The sequence below is a fragment of the Castor canadensis genome, chromosome 9 (genome assembly GCF_047511655.1).
Source record: "Castor canadensis chromosome 9, mCasCan1.hap1v2, whole genome shotgun sequence".
NCBI lineage: Eukaryota > Metazoa > Chordata > Mammalia > Rodentia > Castoridae > Castor > Castor canadensis.
Window position 1 is genome coordinate 11463737 of NC_133394.1, and position 17035 is coordinate 11480771.

Genomic DNA, 17035 nt, shown 5'->3' on the forward strand with positions numbered 1-17035 from the left:
ACTTGTAGATGAGGAAATTGAGGCATCAACAGGTAGACTGAGTTGCTTATGGCACTGAGAAGCCATAGGGATGGCTGCCTAATAAGTACCATAAAGCTGGATTCAAACTCAGGTAGGTCAGTTGGCTCTGAGTCTCACAGTCTTATCTACTTTGCTAAGTTACCAGAGCTTATGAACCTATGAGCTGTGTTGCAAGATGGAATACCCAAAGCAGGAAATCATTTAATTAAAAAAACATAAAGCAAAACAAAAAGGTCCTGTCTGGGGAATGGCACCAGTGGGAGGAGGAACGTATAGGGAAAGGGTGTAGAAAGGTGAAAATATTATGTACTTGTGTATAAAAATGGAAAAATGAGACCTGTTTAAACTATTCTAGGAATGGGGATGTGTGGAGATCATTTGATGGAGGGGTGAATTCAAGTATGATACATTGTAAGAACTGTGCTAAATGTCACAATGCCCCTCTAGTACAACAATACAAAAAGAACATGTGGTACTTTCTTTAACTACTCACACACATATACAGATACAGACAAATCAATAACAAACTTGACAGATTAGAAATTTAGCAAACTAAAAAAAAAGATAGAAAAATATTAACATAGTAGTGGGAATTTGCAAGTTAAGGACATTAGTGTATGGGGATTAAATTTCTAATATCTTATTTTTATTAACAATTCAAAAATTCCCATAAGCATTAGGTCATGAGCAAATATGTTGTATATATAATGTCAATTATGAATGACCTTATGTAATACCAAAATATGTAGTTTTATAGTTTAACATGCATGTGACACGTATGCCCATTGTTCACTGTTTGAAGAGAGGAAGGGTCCTCTCTTTGCCCCAGTTTAAGAGGAGGCAACAGTTCACCCTCCAGATAGTCTGTTAGCTAAAATCAATTTTAGCTGTTCTGTCCCTGAGCTACAATATCCTATGCTCCTGAGCTCTTCCCCAAGCATCTCTGCTGCAGTCATAGTAACTTTTTATTCTTTCTCTGCACAGTGGAAGATTTCACACTCACATTCAGAATTTCCCCTATTAGTGCTGAGAGATTATTTTTAAAAGAATTTTTATATCAGCCAAATGTGTTTTATATGGCTGAGATGTTCATGTCAGGCTTCTAAAACTTCCTCATATGGTTATCAAAAAATTATGATGGAACTCCACAGAACAGTGAAAATGCCAAGAGACATGAGATGACATAAAATAGAGGACTTCAGACACTTCTCATAAATGGGAAAACACAGCACAGCACAAATGCAGGCAAGCATCTGTGCCTCCATAGAAAGGGCAGAAATAAAAGGAAAGATGGGAAATAATGGCATGCCAGATAAAAAGCAGCCCCCTCTGCACCCAGGAGCCCGCCCAAGTGTCCCAGGGTACTTCAGAGAAGTAAAGAGAATATTTGCTTCATTTTGAAATTAGCATGTGTCTTGCTGGTAAAGGCCCCTTTTCCTTTATAAGATGGTTTAGAGTTCACATTTAATGACTTTGGAAATGACTCAAGAAACATGACTTGGGGCACAGCATTTTAAATGTCAGCAGAGTATCACTAGCAATTCTCTGAAGTATCAGGGTCCCTCCTTATTTATAATGAGCGATGTGAAAATAATTTTAGGAAGGAGATGACCATGTCAGAGACCCTGCAGGCCATGGGAAGATGACCTCTGAAATGCAATCTCGAAATGCTTTGTTTGAAAATTGACTTAGTTTTAGTTTTCACACACTCATAAACACATGTCAAGAAAATGTGCTCTTCAAGTGTTATATATAACCAGAGCTAATGAGCTGACAAAATGTGGCTTGTATGCATATTAACAAACGCATGTGTGGCCACGTTTCCTTTTATTGCCTAAAGTGAGAACTTAAAACTATTTTCTCTTTTCATGCCAGGAGCTGTAAACTATGGAAAGACAGTGATGTTAGTAAATACTCAATCAATCAGTAAGATGGGTGGTTAAAAAAAAAAAAAAAGAACTCCAAGTGACCATAAAGTAAAAAAGACCTGCAGACAGGTGTGATACCTTCTCATGCAGTCCAGTGCGCGGATAAAGAAGTCCTTCTGCAGCTGGTGCTCATCTCTCAGGATGGAGCACTGCTCCAGCGTCACTGACATGGATGTCCTGTCCTTGGCACTTTTACAGCAGGTGAAACGAATGCCATTTAGTTTGCGACAAATCTGTCAGATGCAAAGGGAAACAGGTTACTGTTCACCTGTGAACTGCTCTGGCATCTGCCTCCTCCCCACAGCTAGTCCAAACACAGTGACTGCTGCATGGGGCTTAGGTTCATTTGGGGAAGTCAGTTGTTCAACCTGCCCTATTAAATGTGAAATCATTACCTTTTCATTCAAAAAGCCAGTAGGGGTAGATTTAACTTCTCCAGCTTTTTGTAAATGAGGTATGGACTGTCAAAGCTAGAGGAGGTGTGAAAGACCCAGCAGCAGAAGCAATGGTACCCAAGAGGATACCTCCATCTGCAGGATGAAGACGAAAACCACAGCCGAGGAGCAATGAACGACTGCATTGAAAACAGGGGAAACCCTGTAGGGACTTTATCCGCTTCTGCCACATCCCCTGCTGTTTTTATTGTAGCTATTTTCTGATCAGATCTTGCTTTTTTTGTCCTGGTATGACCTTGGACTAGGAGCCTCCTACCTACACCCCCCACATAGCTGGGATTACAGGCACGGACTCCCGTGCCTGGCTTATTTTGTTGAGATGGGTTCTCAGTAGTTTTTTTTTTTTAATTTTCTTGCTTAGACTGGCCTTGATCTCTGATCCTTCTGATCTCTGCATGCTGAACAGCTGGGATTATAGTTGTAAGCCACTGCACTCAGACAATGTCATGAGATTTTAAACATCTACATCAAATAAGGGAACCACCAGGCAACACTGCGAGCACAAAAATGGCCACCACTTATTGCACACATACTGTATACCAGGTACAACACGAGGAAATTGTACAAAGACTTGCTGTTAGTGAACTAACTTCACATGAACTCTAGAGAAAGACATAATTATTCTCCCTTTACAGATGAGGAATCTAAAGTGAAGTCAGATGAAGAAACTTGCACTCAACAGAGCAGAACCAGGATGCAAATACAGCTCTTCCCAAGGGCAAGGATTAAGTCTTTAGCTTCTGTTATGTCCTGTTTTCCTATAGAGGTCTTTCTTTCTGATATTCTAATTTAAGTCAGAGAAAAGTTTTTAAGCAGCAATTTTCCCTTGCCCCATTGCCTGATGGGTAATAGGTAAAACTCTCCATTCCTTTTCTCCTGTCACAGGACAGGCCTCTGATATGAGACCCCAACAACAAAATGCAGCATCAACAATACCAATCAACGTGCGTTTAAGATAAATTTTGTGTGATAGAATAAAGGTCTACTTTACTATCTTATCTGCTATCAAGGGTGCCTTAAACATTTCCTGCTTTGCAGAGAAATAAGAATACAGTTTTATTGAGGATTTTTAATATATTTTAATTATGATTCTGACGCTTAAACTAAGATTTATATGTCCATATTAATGTAGATCTTTACTACTTTCTATTTCCAATAAAAGTAAAGAAATATGAGAACCTGATTTCACCATATAGCCTTTTTCATTTAGAAAATTCTAATCCTTTCAAATAAACAGTATTTCAGATTTTAAAAGCTGACTACATTCACAGTAATAAAATAGACCATCATGGCTACTTTCGAGACATAATTTTTAAAAGGATTAATCTTCCTAAAATATATTGTTATTATTATATTAGTGAGCCTATTTAGAATATTTGCTGTTCCAAATTTAAAAACAAGTGGAGGTGAGGAAATTCCAGTGAAGTAGACAAGTGGGGTCTTGATTTCCATATTTCTGGAACTCTTGAATTATACAAGCTTGATTTAGCATACTTGATTAGCATAGGACTTGTTTCATTTCTAATTTTTAGTCTTTAAATTAAGGTAAACCTGAACAATTTTGTATTTTTAAATTAGAATGTAAAACATCTACATGAGCAGATTTTGGAGGAGGGATGAATGGTGTAGGGGGTGAATTCAAGTATGATATATCTGATACATTGCAAGAACTTTTACAAATGTCACATTGTACCCCACCCAGCACAACAATTAGAAAAAGATTGAAAAAAAAAAGATTTAAAGGGGAAAAAAAAGAAAGGAATAAAAGCTTTTTGGAAAGTTCAAAAGAAAATCCATATTCCTTCATTTTAAGAGCATAAGTTCTTTTGTTTATAAATAGTATATTAACCCAGGTTTCAGCCTACAGAAATGACAAATCAGTTATTCGGTTGTAAGTTGTACAGGAGCTGTATTTGTGTGCTATACACATTTCTATACCCACATATATTTCTAAAATATAAAAATATTTTAGAAATTACAAGATTTATGGGAAATCTTGTATATACTCAAGTGGAAAAACTGAATATACTAAGTGAAAAATATACATTGTGCTTGCTTATGTGCATCCTGAATTCTCTTGTTCATTTAACTTAACAGTATTTGTATCTTGACATATTCATATGCTCCCAAGTTGTCTGAGGGCCTTGAACAATGACCAAACTACTTAAATACTATCATAAGTAAAATAGAAAAATAAAACTTATGACATTCCTTTAGGAAATTTTGGGAGAATTAATAATCATACTAGTCTTTGAAGAAACAAAGAGTAGCCACAGTGGAAAGAATGACTTCAAAGAGATGTGTGTAATGCAGTATGGTGCTAAATGGGACTGGTGGCCATGAGCAGCCTAAAAGCAGGATTTCATATTGCAACTTTTGATGTTTTTTTCTGGGACTCCAGGAAAGGGTGGAGGTACACGAAAGCAGCTTTCATTGCCCTGCTCTTGTTGTTCTATATAGGCTTATGGTAAATATCCATTCTTTTTTCCAAAAAGAGAGTCAGTAATATTGGGTGACAATTGAAGCACTGGCAGTAGGGGAAAGACTGTTTTTAAATGCCATTAATAGACAATAAATAGAGAATCCTAGAATCTTGGTTAACCTAAACTCCAAATTATGAGTAGTACTGCTAAATCCAGAAACAAGGCATTCATTGTAGAGATTTCCTGATGAAAGTATCCTAAAGAAAGGATGTTTGCATTTGAAGTTTAGCAGAATTCATAAATTTCATATGAGTTATGTCTCAAACTTGCCAGAAAAGAGCTTGAAATATGTAAGAATGATTCTCTCTGTGTTAGAGAAGTCTGGAGTGGGAAAACGGGCAGATCTTCCACCCTAAGCGTGCCATTAAGTGAGAGAAAAATCATACAAAATACAGCTCACTACCCCACAGCAATCCATCAGTAAGAAATTTGATGCCAATATCTAAATGAAAAAACCCATTTATAAGCTCATTAACTGAACAATATGTCCAAGAGCTGTGAGTCAGAGATCTGATCACCACATTCTGTGGAAGCCACATGTCTCTAGAGTTACAGTTCAAAATCCTGGTTGATATGGAACACTGATAATTGTCCACAACCTGCGATACGAAGAAAATCACAGATTCTTCATTTTAACCTCAGAATACAAATAAGAATAGCTAAGGAGTAAGAATTTTGTCATGTTGTGTGCATCTTCCTCTATCTTCTGTTCTAGTCTATTGATAGCACTACCAACAAGTGTGAAAACGCCTCATCCCTTGGATAATGGAAGAGGAAATCTAATAACCCAACGTGCAAAGGTAATGGTAGATACCTGACAGTGCTTACAGGTGAGGATGTGACCAGAATAAAACTTCACGTGACAGGGCTTACCGTTGCAGCTAGCCACATGATTTCTACATTCTTTCTTTTTTTGGCTTGGATATTTTGGTGGAGATTTTCTAGTAATCCTTTTAAATCATTTTGTTCTTGAAAATGTGACATGTCTGAAGAAAAAAATGAAAGGAGAAAAACATGAAACGGTTTTTCCAGTAAGCTACCCATGAAGTTTTCCTCAATGCATTTGCAAACACAAATTCATAACAACAAATGTCCTTTGGAGCAGAGAGGATCTGAGGATAATCATAATTAGTAATCCTTCTGGTTTTATTCTTTGCTTGGGAATATGCTTTGACTTTCCCCATTTGCTATTTTGTGTTGATGTGAATTGCTCATAAAAATCTATTTTACCAACAAGGAAAATATTTTTGATGAAGATGATGGCTACCACATTCCTTTACTCTATGCATAAGACAGAGATGTCAGATACAGCCTTCTCTTTTGTGTCAGAGTAGCTAGTACAATCAAGAGAATATATCAAATTGAACATCTCAGGTATGAGGAAAATCTGAGTTTGGACTTAAAACATGAAGTTAGTTTCCACACAACAAGGTTCCTCAACCTTTGCAGCACTGACATTTTAAATTAGAGAGGATTTTGTTGTGTGGTGGGCACTGTCCATTGTAGAATATCTAGCAGGATCCCTGAGCTCCTCCACCCAGAAGTCAGAAGCAGATTCCCATTGTGACAGCAAAAAAAAGCCAAATTTCCTTGATGGAAAAAAATCTACCCTGACTGAGAACCACACTTATAGAGAAGTACAGGTATTAACAGGATAAGATAATTAAAGAGAGTGCAGGAAGTTACTGTATACTGATAACTATAGCACGACAATAAATGGAAACATTTTACATGAAAACCTACTGCAACATGCTATTGTGATACTAATGTCACGGAGATTTGGTGACATGAGATTCAGGGTTAGAACACAGTGGAAAAAGTCTTTCTAAAAGAGTGTTGGGTTGCTACAATATAGTATGAAATATACTGCTGAAGCCACAAGAATTCCTGAGGACTGGGGAGCTAAAAACAGAAGAGTTGACACAAAGGAATGAAGGACTATAGTTAGTTTATCCCGTTTCACTGGAGGAATAGATTACATATTCCTGGTTCAGATCACAAAAACTAACCATATTTTCTTTAATAACAATGAGATTTTGCATTTTCCAAATTTTAACCAGATGTTTCATTATCAAAACACATATTTGAGTAGTTCTTGACATCAGTTCCAGAGAATAAAGAGTGTGACCCCATGAATTGTACTAGTGATGCACACCTATCAAAGAATACAAGTGGATTATTTCTATATTCTGAATTGTAATCACTTGGGAGATGAATAGCTGAAAACAATTTTCTGTGGGCTATTAGGTAGTGTATAAAGGTTCATTTTTCCTGCATTCTCACCAGCATTTGTTGTTGTTTGTTTTTTTGATGATAGCCATTGTGACTTGAGTGGGATGAAATCTTAATGTAGTTTTGATCTGCATTTCTCTGATGGCTAAGAATGTTGAACATTTTTTTCATGCATTTTGACTGTTTATGCTTCTCTTGAGAACTGTCTGACCAATTCGTTTGCCCATCTATTAGTTGGATTAATAGATTAGTTGGATTAGTTGGATCTATTAGTTGCTATTTTGGTTTTTAATTTATAGTGTTACTATATGATCTTTCTATACAACTCCTGGCTATATGGTCAAAGGAATAAAAGTCAGCATACATGCTTATTGTGACATTATTTACAATTGCCAGGTTAAGGAATCAGCATAAGTGCCTATCAACAAATAAATGGATGAAGAATAGATAGATAGATAGATAGATAGATAGATAGATAGATAGATAGTATGTTAAATATTCATCCATAAAGAATGACAAAATTGTCATTTGTAGGAAGATGGATGGAACTTGAAGGAAATTAAGCCAGACTCAGAAAGATAAATATCCTCTCATATTTGGAATCCATATTAAAAATAAGGACATGAATAAAAATAAGGACATGAACATAGAAAGGGGATTATTTTGGGGGAGTGGGAACAAGTAGGAATGGCAAGGAGATAAAAGACAGCGATGGCAGAGGTGAATCTGCTCCAAGTACATTGTATATATGTAAGAAAATATCCAATTTTTTGTACAATGAATAAAGAGCAGAAGTGTGTGGTGAAAGGGCTATGTTCATTGAAAACAATCATATATCATCTTGGATTACATGACCACAGAATAGGGGAAAGTCAGATACAATAGAGATATATATCCTGTGTCAGGAAGGTGACATTAAAAACATTTATGCAAAATATATGCATGATTCTACACTATTTGTTTCTAAAAGGCATAGCTTCAAAAGCCAAATCCTTACTATGTAGCTACCGATGACTGTCATAACAAAGAGAAGGTCTGACTAAAAATACCACATCGCTAGACAGGAGATTCTGATACACAGGAATTCTAACAGGACACAGCCCAATGATTAAGGGAAGAAGGATTTGGAGGGAGTTATTAAACCAGCCCAGGACTCTGCAGCTAATCAAAGAAATTAAGGACAACAACATTGCTCTTAAATTTACACTCATGGCAGGTAAGGACTAAGAAGTCAGGTCCACCACTACTGCTTTTAATGTTGATAAATGACAACCAAATCAAACCCAGGGTAAACCATAAATTAGAATTATAAGCAGCCATTAAAAATTATATACAGGTATAGCACTGGCATAGAAGGTGTTCTGGACATTGTTGAGAGGAGAAATTGGTCAGGATCCTGCATGAAATTACTCATGCAGCATTACGTGAGTGTGTGCGTGTGTGAGTGTGCACCTGTCCATATGGTGACCTCTATCTGTATGTGTGCATAGGCAGAGTGGGACATTGGATTAGGCTTTAGCTGGTCATCTTTAGGTTGTAGAATTTCATGTAATTTTTCAACTGCTTTTTTGCCTTGTTTAAAATGAATCTGTGTTGTTTGAAAACAACAAAGTCCTTGTAAAAGCAGTAGAGAACACAGTATACACAAGAGAAAAGAACCTGAGGTCTTACGATATAAAGATCTGCCTTCAAAATCTCCACAGTCTACTAAGGTGGGACAGACATTTAAGCCCTTAGTAAATGCTGGAAAGTATATTTGGCTATGACAAGTCTGTAAAGATGCTAAGCCAAATGAAATGAGTGGGCAATGCCAGAACAGTTGGGTGTAAAACAGTATCCAGCAAAGGTAATGCTTCAGGCTTCTGAGAGCATTTGAGGCCAAGGGAAAAACACCAGAAAAAGCATGGAGACGCAAGATTGTAGAGTAGAAACAAGGAGTAAGCAGTTCACTGTGTCCCTGGGATAGATGGGCTGTCCTACAGGCAGGATTCAGGAAGAGCTTGTTCTGCTATGCTGGGTAAACTGGTTTCAGCCAGAAAAAGGGAGCAGCTGGTGAGCTTCACACACGGGCTTACCCTTATCTGGTAGCTCTGTAAGATTCTTTCTGAATCTCTCTTACAATTGGTTTTGAAACATTTTTAAAACCAATAAAAAATAAGGAATAGACTTTTATGCAATATAAACAAGTTCTTTCAAGTAATAGAAACAACTTGACTATAATTAATAATTTAGTGTATATTTGAAATTTTGTAAGAGGTTAGGTCATAAGTGTTCACATACACACACAAAGAAAGTGATGACTATTGAAGTGATAGATATGTTAGTTTTATTACAGTGAGTAGTTCATGATATATGTATATTAAGTCATCAAATATACCTTGAATATATAGAATCATAAATTATCAAATTCATTTAAATTTAAAAATTTACACAATGTTGCAAAGAAGGCACATACACCACACACACACACACGCGTGCATGTGCACACTCCCCTCCTCTGTAACAAGAATTTTGTAAAATAATATTTAACCCTAGTATACATACTGTGAACTAAATATTTTTTGTTCTATTCCATTTAAAAAAATGTTGTCATAATCTAGCAAGTTTCTACAACAACCCCTAACAGCAATATAAAATATTGCAAAGCACTGATTTAAGGCAGCCCCATTTCCAAGATGCTTGCTATAGTTTGGATCTTAGATGTCTCCCCAAACCCAAATTCTTGGTCACCAGAGTGGCATTACTGGAAGTGGTAGAACCTTTAGGAGGTGGGGCCTGATGGGAGGCTCTTAGGTAATTGGGGTATGACCTCAAAGGGATATGTGGGGCCCTGGCCTTATTTTCATTGTGTTTTAGCCATGATGTCAGTGCTTTTTCTCACAATGCACTTCTAAACAAAGCTCTGTCTTGTCAATGGCCTAAAGAATTGTGGCCAATCTATCATTACCTGGAACTTCCAAAAGTGTAAGGCAAAATAAATCTTTTCTCTTTATAATTTAGTTATCTCAGTTATTTGTTACACTAAAGTGAAACTACCTAACACAATGACAGCAGACTATAAATCTCCTAAATGTAAATCAAATGGCCATCCTTTGCTCACTCCCACACAGTAAAGACAGTATGGTAGAACAGACATAGGCTGCCTCATTGAAATGCAAAGCCTCTTAATGGCAAAGCATGATTGGTAGAAGGATGTCACGTTGATATTCTTTCCCCTCTCTTCCTCTTTCCTTCCCTCTCTTTCTTTTCTTTCCTTCTTTCTTCCTTTTCTCCCTCCCTGCCTTCCTTCCTTTCTTTCTCTTGCTCTCTAGATGCTAGGAATTGAACCCTGGGCACTGCCCATGCTAGGCAAGTGTTCTACCACTGAACTAGCCTTCCATTTCTATTTCTACAATGACAAAGTTACTTTATTCAGAGCACATCCTTGGTAACCCAATATTTTAGTTGCTCCCAATTTTTTTCACTCCTGCAGGCTACAGAAATTTCTTCTGATTTAGGAAAGGAGTATCATTAGCAATAATTGGTTAATTGGTGAGGTTTCTAGATGCAATTATAGATCGTATGTATCAACTAAAGATCACAGTACACATGACTTACACCATATCTCCTCAAATGTAAATACAGTTAATAGGTCTTGCTTTTGCTACACCATCCTGCATTATTCTAGCACTAAATTTAGACAGTGTGATTGAGTCCCTCTACAAACCTTCATAAGTATGTTCTTTTTTTCTAAATGGGGTTTAAGAAAGCAATCAGAGGTGAAAATTACAAAAACAATCATTGCATTGTTATTTATAATATTAAGCAGCAAAAAACATGGCAGTATTCATAAAGAGAATGCATAAACTGTTATGTATTTACTCAGTGTAATATAATATACTATAATAGGTAAAATGAATGAAAAAATGCCACACATACCAATGTGGATATATTATAAAAATTACATTGAACAACAAAAAAAGTAAACTAGAGGACAATCAATACAAGACAATAGCAGTAAGATGGTTAAATGTATAAAACTATATCATATTTTTATGGATACATATATTGAGGGTAAATTGTGTATGGATACATATATTGAGGGTAAACTGTGTATGGTAATTAAACTCGAGGTATTGATTTTTTTCAGAGGAGGGAAGTGTTAAGGGTGAGAACCTAGGGGTGGTGTGCAAAGGGGGCTTTCCTTCTATTTTAAAATATTTGCTTCTTATAAAAAAGCTGGGTAATGTAGTCCCAAATGTTTGTTATTTATGATTGGTTCCTTTTTATTTGAAATGTTCATAATTCTCTTAAAAGAAAGCACTGAGCCATGATTCCAGGAAAATGATTTTGAAGGTCAACACTACCCTAGCTTTGATTTGTGGCCTTGGGTGAGCTGCTTAACCCTTTGTCCCCATTTCCTCAACTGCAAAATGAGGACAGTAACCTTGTCATACTTCATTGACTCATGGAAAACAATTAATAGCAGTTATGCAGCAGAGGTTACATTATCAAATTCTGTGTCAATTCTAAAAAGCAGAGGGACATATTAGGTGGTCTTCAGAAAGAGTTCCCAGCTTCAGATGGGAAGACTTCCTCCTTAGGCAAAAGTCAGAATGCATCCAATCTAGGAAACATCCTCATCACCACACAGGGGCACACCCACCATCTCAAACATTCACCGATCCTCCACCCACCACTCCCCACTTGAACAAAACTTCACTGGGACAGTTCTTATTACACATGTTTTCTCTGTGTTTTGACAAATGGTATTTCTTCAACAACAGGAATTCTGGATGTGATACTGACCTGAATCAAAGACAGGATGTGGACAAGTAAGCAAGAGTGGGACCATGACTTCTCAGCTGATTGAGTTTCATACTAATAATACCGTAGCAGTAGCTTCATTCTCTCATACTTGAATGACTCTATACTGCCAGAGAGTGTTCCAAGATGAAATGAGTATTATGGCTACCTTCCCGGTACCTAATTCACTCATTTTCCTCTGAGTAGTAAACACAAAATTTACATGGGTTCAATTACAACTTCAGCCTGAAATTAACTGGTATAATCCACACCCCTTGAAATCAAGACTAGTTCATGCCTGGACATGATCTAAACCAGTCTGAACTTAACCCTGACCTTAACAATTGTTTTAAGGGTATGCAACAGACCTATTCTTTTCTAGTCCAGGGAAACTTAAGAAGAGAGAAGAGAGACCTTCTTGGTCTCCTTAGTTGGCCACAGACATAGCTCATGACACACATCTTTTAGTCGTGAGGAGACTGAATGCAGAATAAACTCAAGCACTCAGAGGAGCACAGTGATGAAATAAGGGCAAAAATATCTCTTTTGTACTCCTGGCTATTGAATCAATCCTTTCTTGAAACCTGGTTTAACATTGAAATTTTTCAGTTTTGTTAATTAATAAAGTTTTTCATTGTTCAAACCATTTTGAATCAAGGTTTCTATTACTTACATCAAAAGTATTCTAAGGTAAATAAATGCCTATATGTATATTTTAACATTAACCAACCATATTACATATGTGTGCTATTGATATGGAGCCAGCAGAGGACAAATAAGATTATTTCTGGAGAGCAGAAGGTCAATCATGTCTACAATATTGGTTTTGAAACATGGTCCCCATGTTCTTTGACATGCCTTCTGTGGAGAGGTGGAGTCTATGTCCCCTATCCTTGAATGCAGGTGAGTTTGAATTGTCTTGAAATAAGAGTAGGGCAGGGGATAAATGATGCTATGCAACTTCTGAGGCCAGGATTTTTGTGACTGTGCAGCTCATGTCTGATTATTCTCTTGGAATTGTGCTCTCTGTATTGTTCCCTTTGAGATATTCTTCATAAGAACTCATAAGCTATGCTAGGAGAAGCCTATACTATATGCAGATCCTGTTTAAGTAATCCAGCCCAGTCTTTGAGGCAAGCTACTCTAAGTACTGGAATGTAAGTATTGAAATCTTCAGATGATGCCAACTCCCAGTCATTCATATGACTCCCAGTCCTCTTCCTTTCATCTGAGGTTACATGTATCATGGAACAGAGACAAATGAGTCCTACTTTCCCTGTTTTACTACCTAATCCACAGAATCTATGAGTATGGATAAAATTATTCTGATTTCATATCAGTAAACTTGGTATAGTTTCTTATCTGGCAATAAGTAAATATAATAGCCATAATAAAAAAAACAACTTAGAAGATCCTGTGTAAAAAAAAATAACTTATAGAAGACAATGCTTGCACAGTCTTCTGTAGTGAGCACTATATTCTGTAATATCAAATCTCTACATTAATTAATTCTGAGACAATTATAGTTAATTATACTAGCAAGCAGATAAGTACAATTTGGTAAAAGTCATTGTGATATCTTAAAATTATAAATTATGTTCTTTTGGAGGCTATACAATTTGAAAAATATAAAAAGATAAAACTCTACTGAAGCCAGCTTTATTTAAATTGCATTTCCAATTTATAGTTTCTGAAGGGAGGCAATATAAAAAATCAAATATCAAAATCCCAACCAGAGCAGAGTTGAGTACTTTTGACCTACAGTTTCAGCATGTCCTCTTAAGTGAATTTAAAAGCTCATCACTGATTGCAACAGAGAAAAGCTTTAAAAATAAATTTTAAAATACATTCCAAGCACTGTGTTAAAAATTCTTTGAAATTCCCTTTCTCCATACATTGAGGACCATGGCATGTGATGAATAGAGAGAAGAATAAAATTACAACATATTAATCTTTTAAAACTTATTGTCCAATTGTTTGCTTTTAGCAATCATTCGTGATTTGATAACAGAGTCTCCAAACAAGGTAAAGTCATGTTAAAGGGTTGAGAAATGGTTTGTCATTAAACGGCTCCCTAACTCCTCCATTCTGGTTTCCCTGAGCTGCTTGATAGCTGAGTGGTAAGGGAGACTTGAGGGAAAAGGAGGCTTTACATGAGTACTGAGGTCTTCTTCGGAGCCAAGTTGAATTGCATGGCCAATGATTTTCTGTGTTTAATGTCTTGGTGCTGAAGGGAACTGGGTGGTCATCTTATAATCTCCCAAACTAACTTCCAAATCCCTGCATTTTACCCCAGTGACAGTGATAGAAAGGAAAGTTCTGAAGAGCACACAGAAGTCTGAAGATGGGAACAAGCATTGATTTCTCAAAGCTTAAGCAAAGAAGGAACACAGCCTTATCTCCTCATCCTGCAGAAAGGCAGCCTGCTGCTGAAATATATAAGGTCAAATAGCAGCCCAGAGAGGCAGATGCACAGCGAGGCCTTCTCCAAAAGAGAAGGGCTTGTGTCTTCCATACTCCTCTCTTCCTGATAACATAGAAGGAACTTTGAGAATTATAACAAGAAAAAATGAGATGGCTGAGAAGGATGGGCCTTTTCACAGCAGTCATGGTCCCTGCTAGATCTACAAGATCCTAGAGGAAAGTTAGAGTGAGACCTTAGAATTTCTTTCTATGGAGAATAAAGCAAATACCTCCTGAGGAATTAGGAAAGGGCAAAATGAGGTAAGATAGAAAAAGAAAATGATGGAAATAAAGCTGCTTTGAAAGTCTCCAAAATGAAAAGTCTTAAAAGAACCTACATTTTATTTCAATCTTTTTCTTTTTTTTTCCTCTTTTTCAACATGAAGTGGCTTCTTATATGATAATCTGGGACACTGATATATTTACAGTTTATCAATGGCAACACCATGTATGAGTCATCTATGAGCATTCTGTTCTTTTTCATCGCCTGATAAAGATGACTCTCTTTACCTGACTTCTAAGGTGAGTTCCATTTTTCTGGAGTTTTGTGATGCAAAATTGGTAGACTAAAGAAAGAAAGGTGGAAGGAAAGATGGATTGAAAACACAAGCTCCTGCAGGTGTGTTTTTTTTGCGGGGGTGGGGGATGATATGTAAAGAGTAAATATTTGGCACAGTGGTGTGCAAAGTAGCTGAGTAAGTTTGAGTGAGGGAAAAAGGATTTAAAAGGTGCAATAGTTGTCAGTTACCCAGCTTAATTAAAGCTGGAATTAATTTTTACTCACCTTTGATTGTTGATCTATTTATTCCTCACTGTGGCATCAAAGTACTTATCCTAATGATGATGCAAAGAGTTCATCTATAAGGTTATTCCAAATTTTGAGAAAATAGTAAGAATTTTGGAAAAATTATCAGAAAATTAGTGATCACAGGAAAAACTTCAGTAAAGCTAATATAGATTTGAAGAAGTACAGACAATACAGAGAAAGAAAGGCTATTGAATGAAAAGGAGATGCAAATTGGTTCAAACAACAGAAAGGACTTCATAGTCAAATTTAACTGGATCGATAAGTTGATTTACTTGTACACAGGAGAAATAGAACTCACAGGGAAGCTCAAAGTATACTACAATCTCTAACATTCATAAGGTTAGTGCGACATCTTCTTGTCACAGAAAGCGTCAGCAGAAATATTAACTTCCTTTCCCTGGTGAGATAATGGTAGAATGTACTTTGAAGTACAAGGTATATATGTATTAATTATTCTCATTTGGCTGACAATGAAATGCAGGCATTCAAAACACCAAGTGACTCACCTAAGTGAGCTTTTAGTTGAATTCATGTATTTTGATTTTGTGCCATTTTGTGCTGACTTATGAGACTGGTGTACAGGAAGGCCAGCCAAACTCAGTGAGTGACAGAACCTGCAATGCAAGACTTAAACATTCTAAAGATTAGAGACAGAGAAAAGGTAAGCATGAAGAAATGTGTCAGGATGACTAAAAGTTCGGAAATCTACATGTGCACCTGTACATATTATAGCAGAACCAGGCTATCGAGATTAGATGAGTCTCAACTGTGAGAACCACAGAGATCAATGCCTAGTTGGCCAGGCAGGTGTCTGTGCGTGTGTGTGTGTGTGTGTGTGTGTGTGTGTGTGTGTAGCTTTGATGCTTGTAGTGCTTTTACACTTCATGCTTACATCCAGTCTACAATTTAATGAACACTAAACATCTATGTCTGTGGTTTTATGTACATTGAGAAACTTAACATTAAATATTATTTTATATAATTTTTCTTTTTCAAAAAACACAGAAGTGGTTCAAGAAGCAGATATAAACGTCTCTTAGTTTTTGCCAGCATTAAGACAGCATTAAAAACTAAAGCGCATTAGTTTCTTCAACACTAAATTCAAAGTTATATATGAAAAAATTAAAACAAAAGCATAGTGCTACAAATATTCAAATATTTTAAAAAACTACAATTTAAAATTCAGGTCAGAAGTGTCCAGATGGCAGTAGCACAGCAATGGGATGCAAGTGAAAAGAACACTCAAGTGCAAGTCATGCTATATGAATTTGGTTCCTGTCATCCCAACAGCTGGGCATGAGAACTCAGTGAAGTCTATGCTGGATCTTCAAGTCCCTTTTAACAAATGACAGGGTTGAATTAGATCAGTATTTCTTAAATTATACCCTGAGGAGCAGTTATTTAGTGAAATGATGATGGATATTTTAAATAATTATTCATGGTCCCAAATGCTATTTTAAACACAATTAATTAAATAGGTCTAGAAACTTTACATGAGGTTTGGCTAAGCCAAACCAGTTCTCTGTTCTTGTAAATACAATTTTACTGGAACTCAGCCATGTTCATGGCATACATGGCTTATTTTGCATGATGGTGGCAGACCTGAGTACTTGTGACAGAGATCGTATGGACCACCAACCTGAATTATTTACTTTCTGGTCCTTTATTGAAGTTTGTCAACAATGCTATAGCCCTTCTCAGAACCAGCAATGTGATAATGTAAACTTGACTTAAGAATCCTTTTATTACTCAGTAATTATTAGCAGAAATATTCCTTGACATAGTCTAGGTTGGATGATTCTTCAGATCCAATATCTTTCTATTGTCTTCCTATTCTTTAGAACATCCAGCTAAATGACC

At 36.5% G+C, this 17035-nt stretch overlaps 1 protein-coding gene across 8 annotated transcripts in view; it reads right to left on the reverse strand.

The window, feature by feature from the left end:
- Inpp4b (inositol polyphosphate-4-phosphatase type II B) overlaps positions 1–17035 on the reverse strand; it is a 395691-nt gene that overhangs the window by 93943 nt on the left and 284713 nt on the right. For 7 of the 8 annotated variants that reach the window (XM_074041203.1, XM_074041202.1, XM_074041199.1 and 4 more), the window contains 2 exons: positions 5761–5873; positions 2028–2182 (listed from right to left, as the gene is read on the reverse strand). In XM_074041203.1, the coding sequence (XP_073897304.1) occupies positions 2028–2182; positions 5761–5873 (268 nt within the window). The remainder of the gene's footprint in view (positions 1–2027; positions 2183–5760; positions 5874–17035) is intronic. The other variant, XR_012435583.1, reaches the window with a different exon arrangement.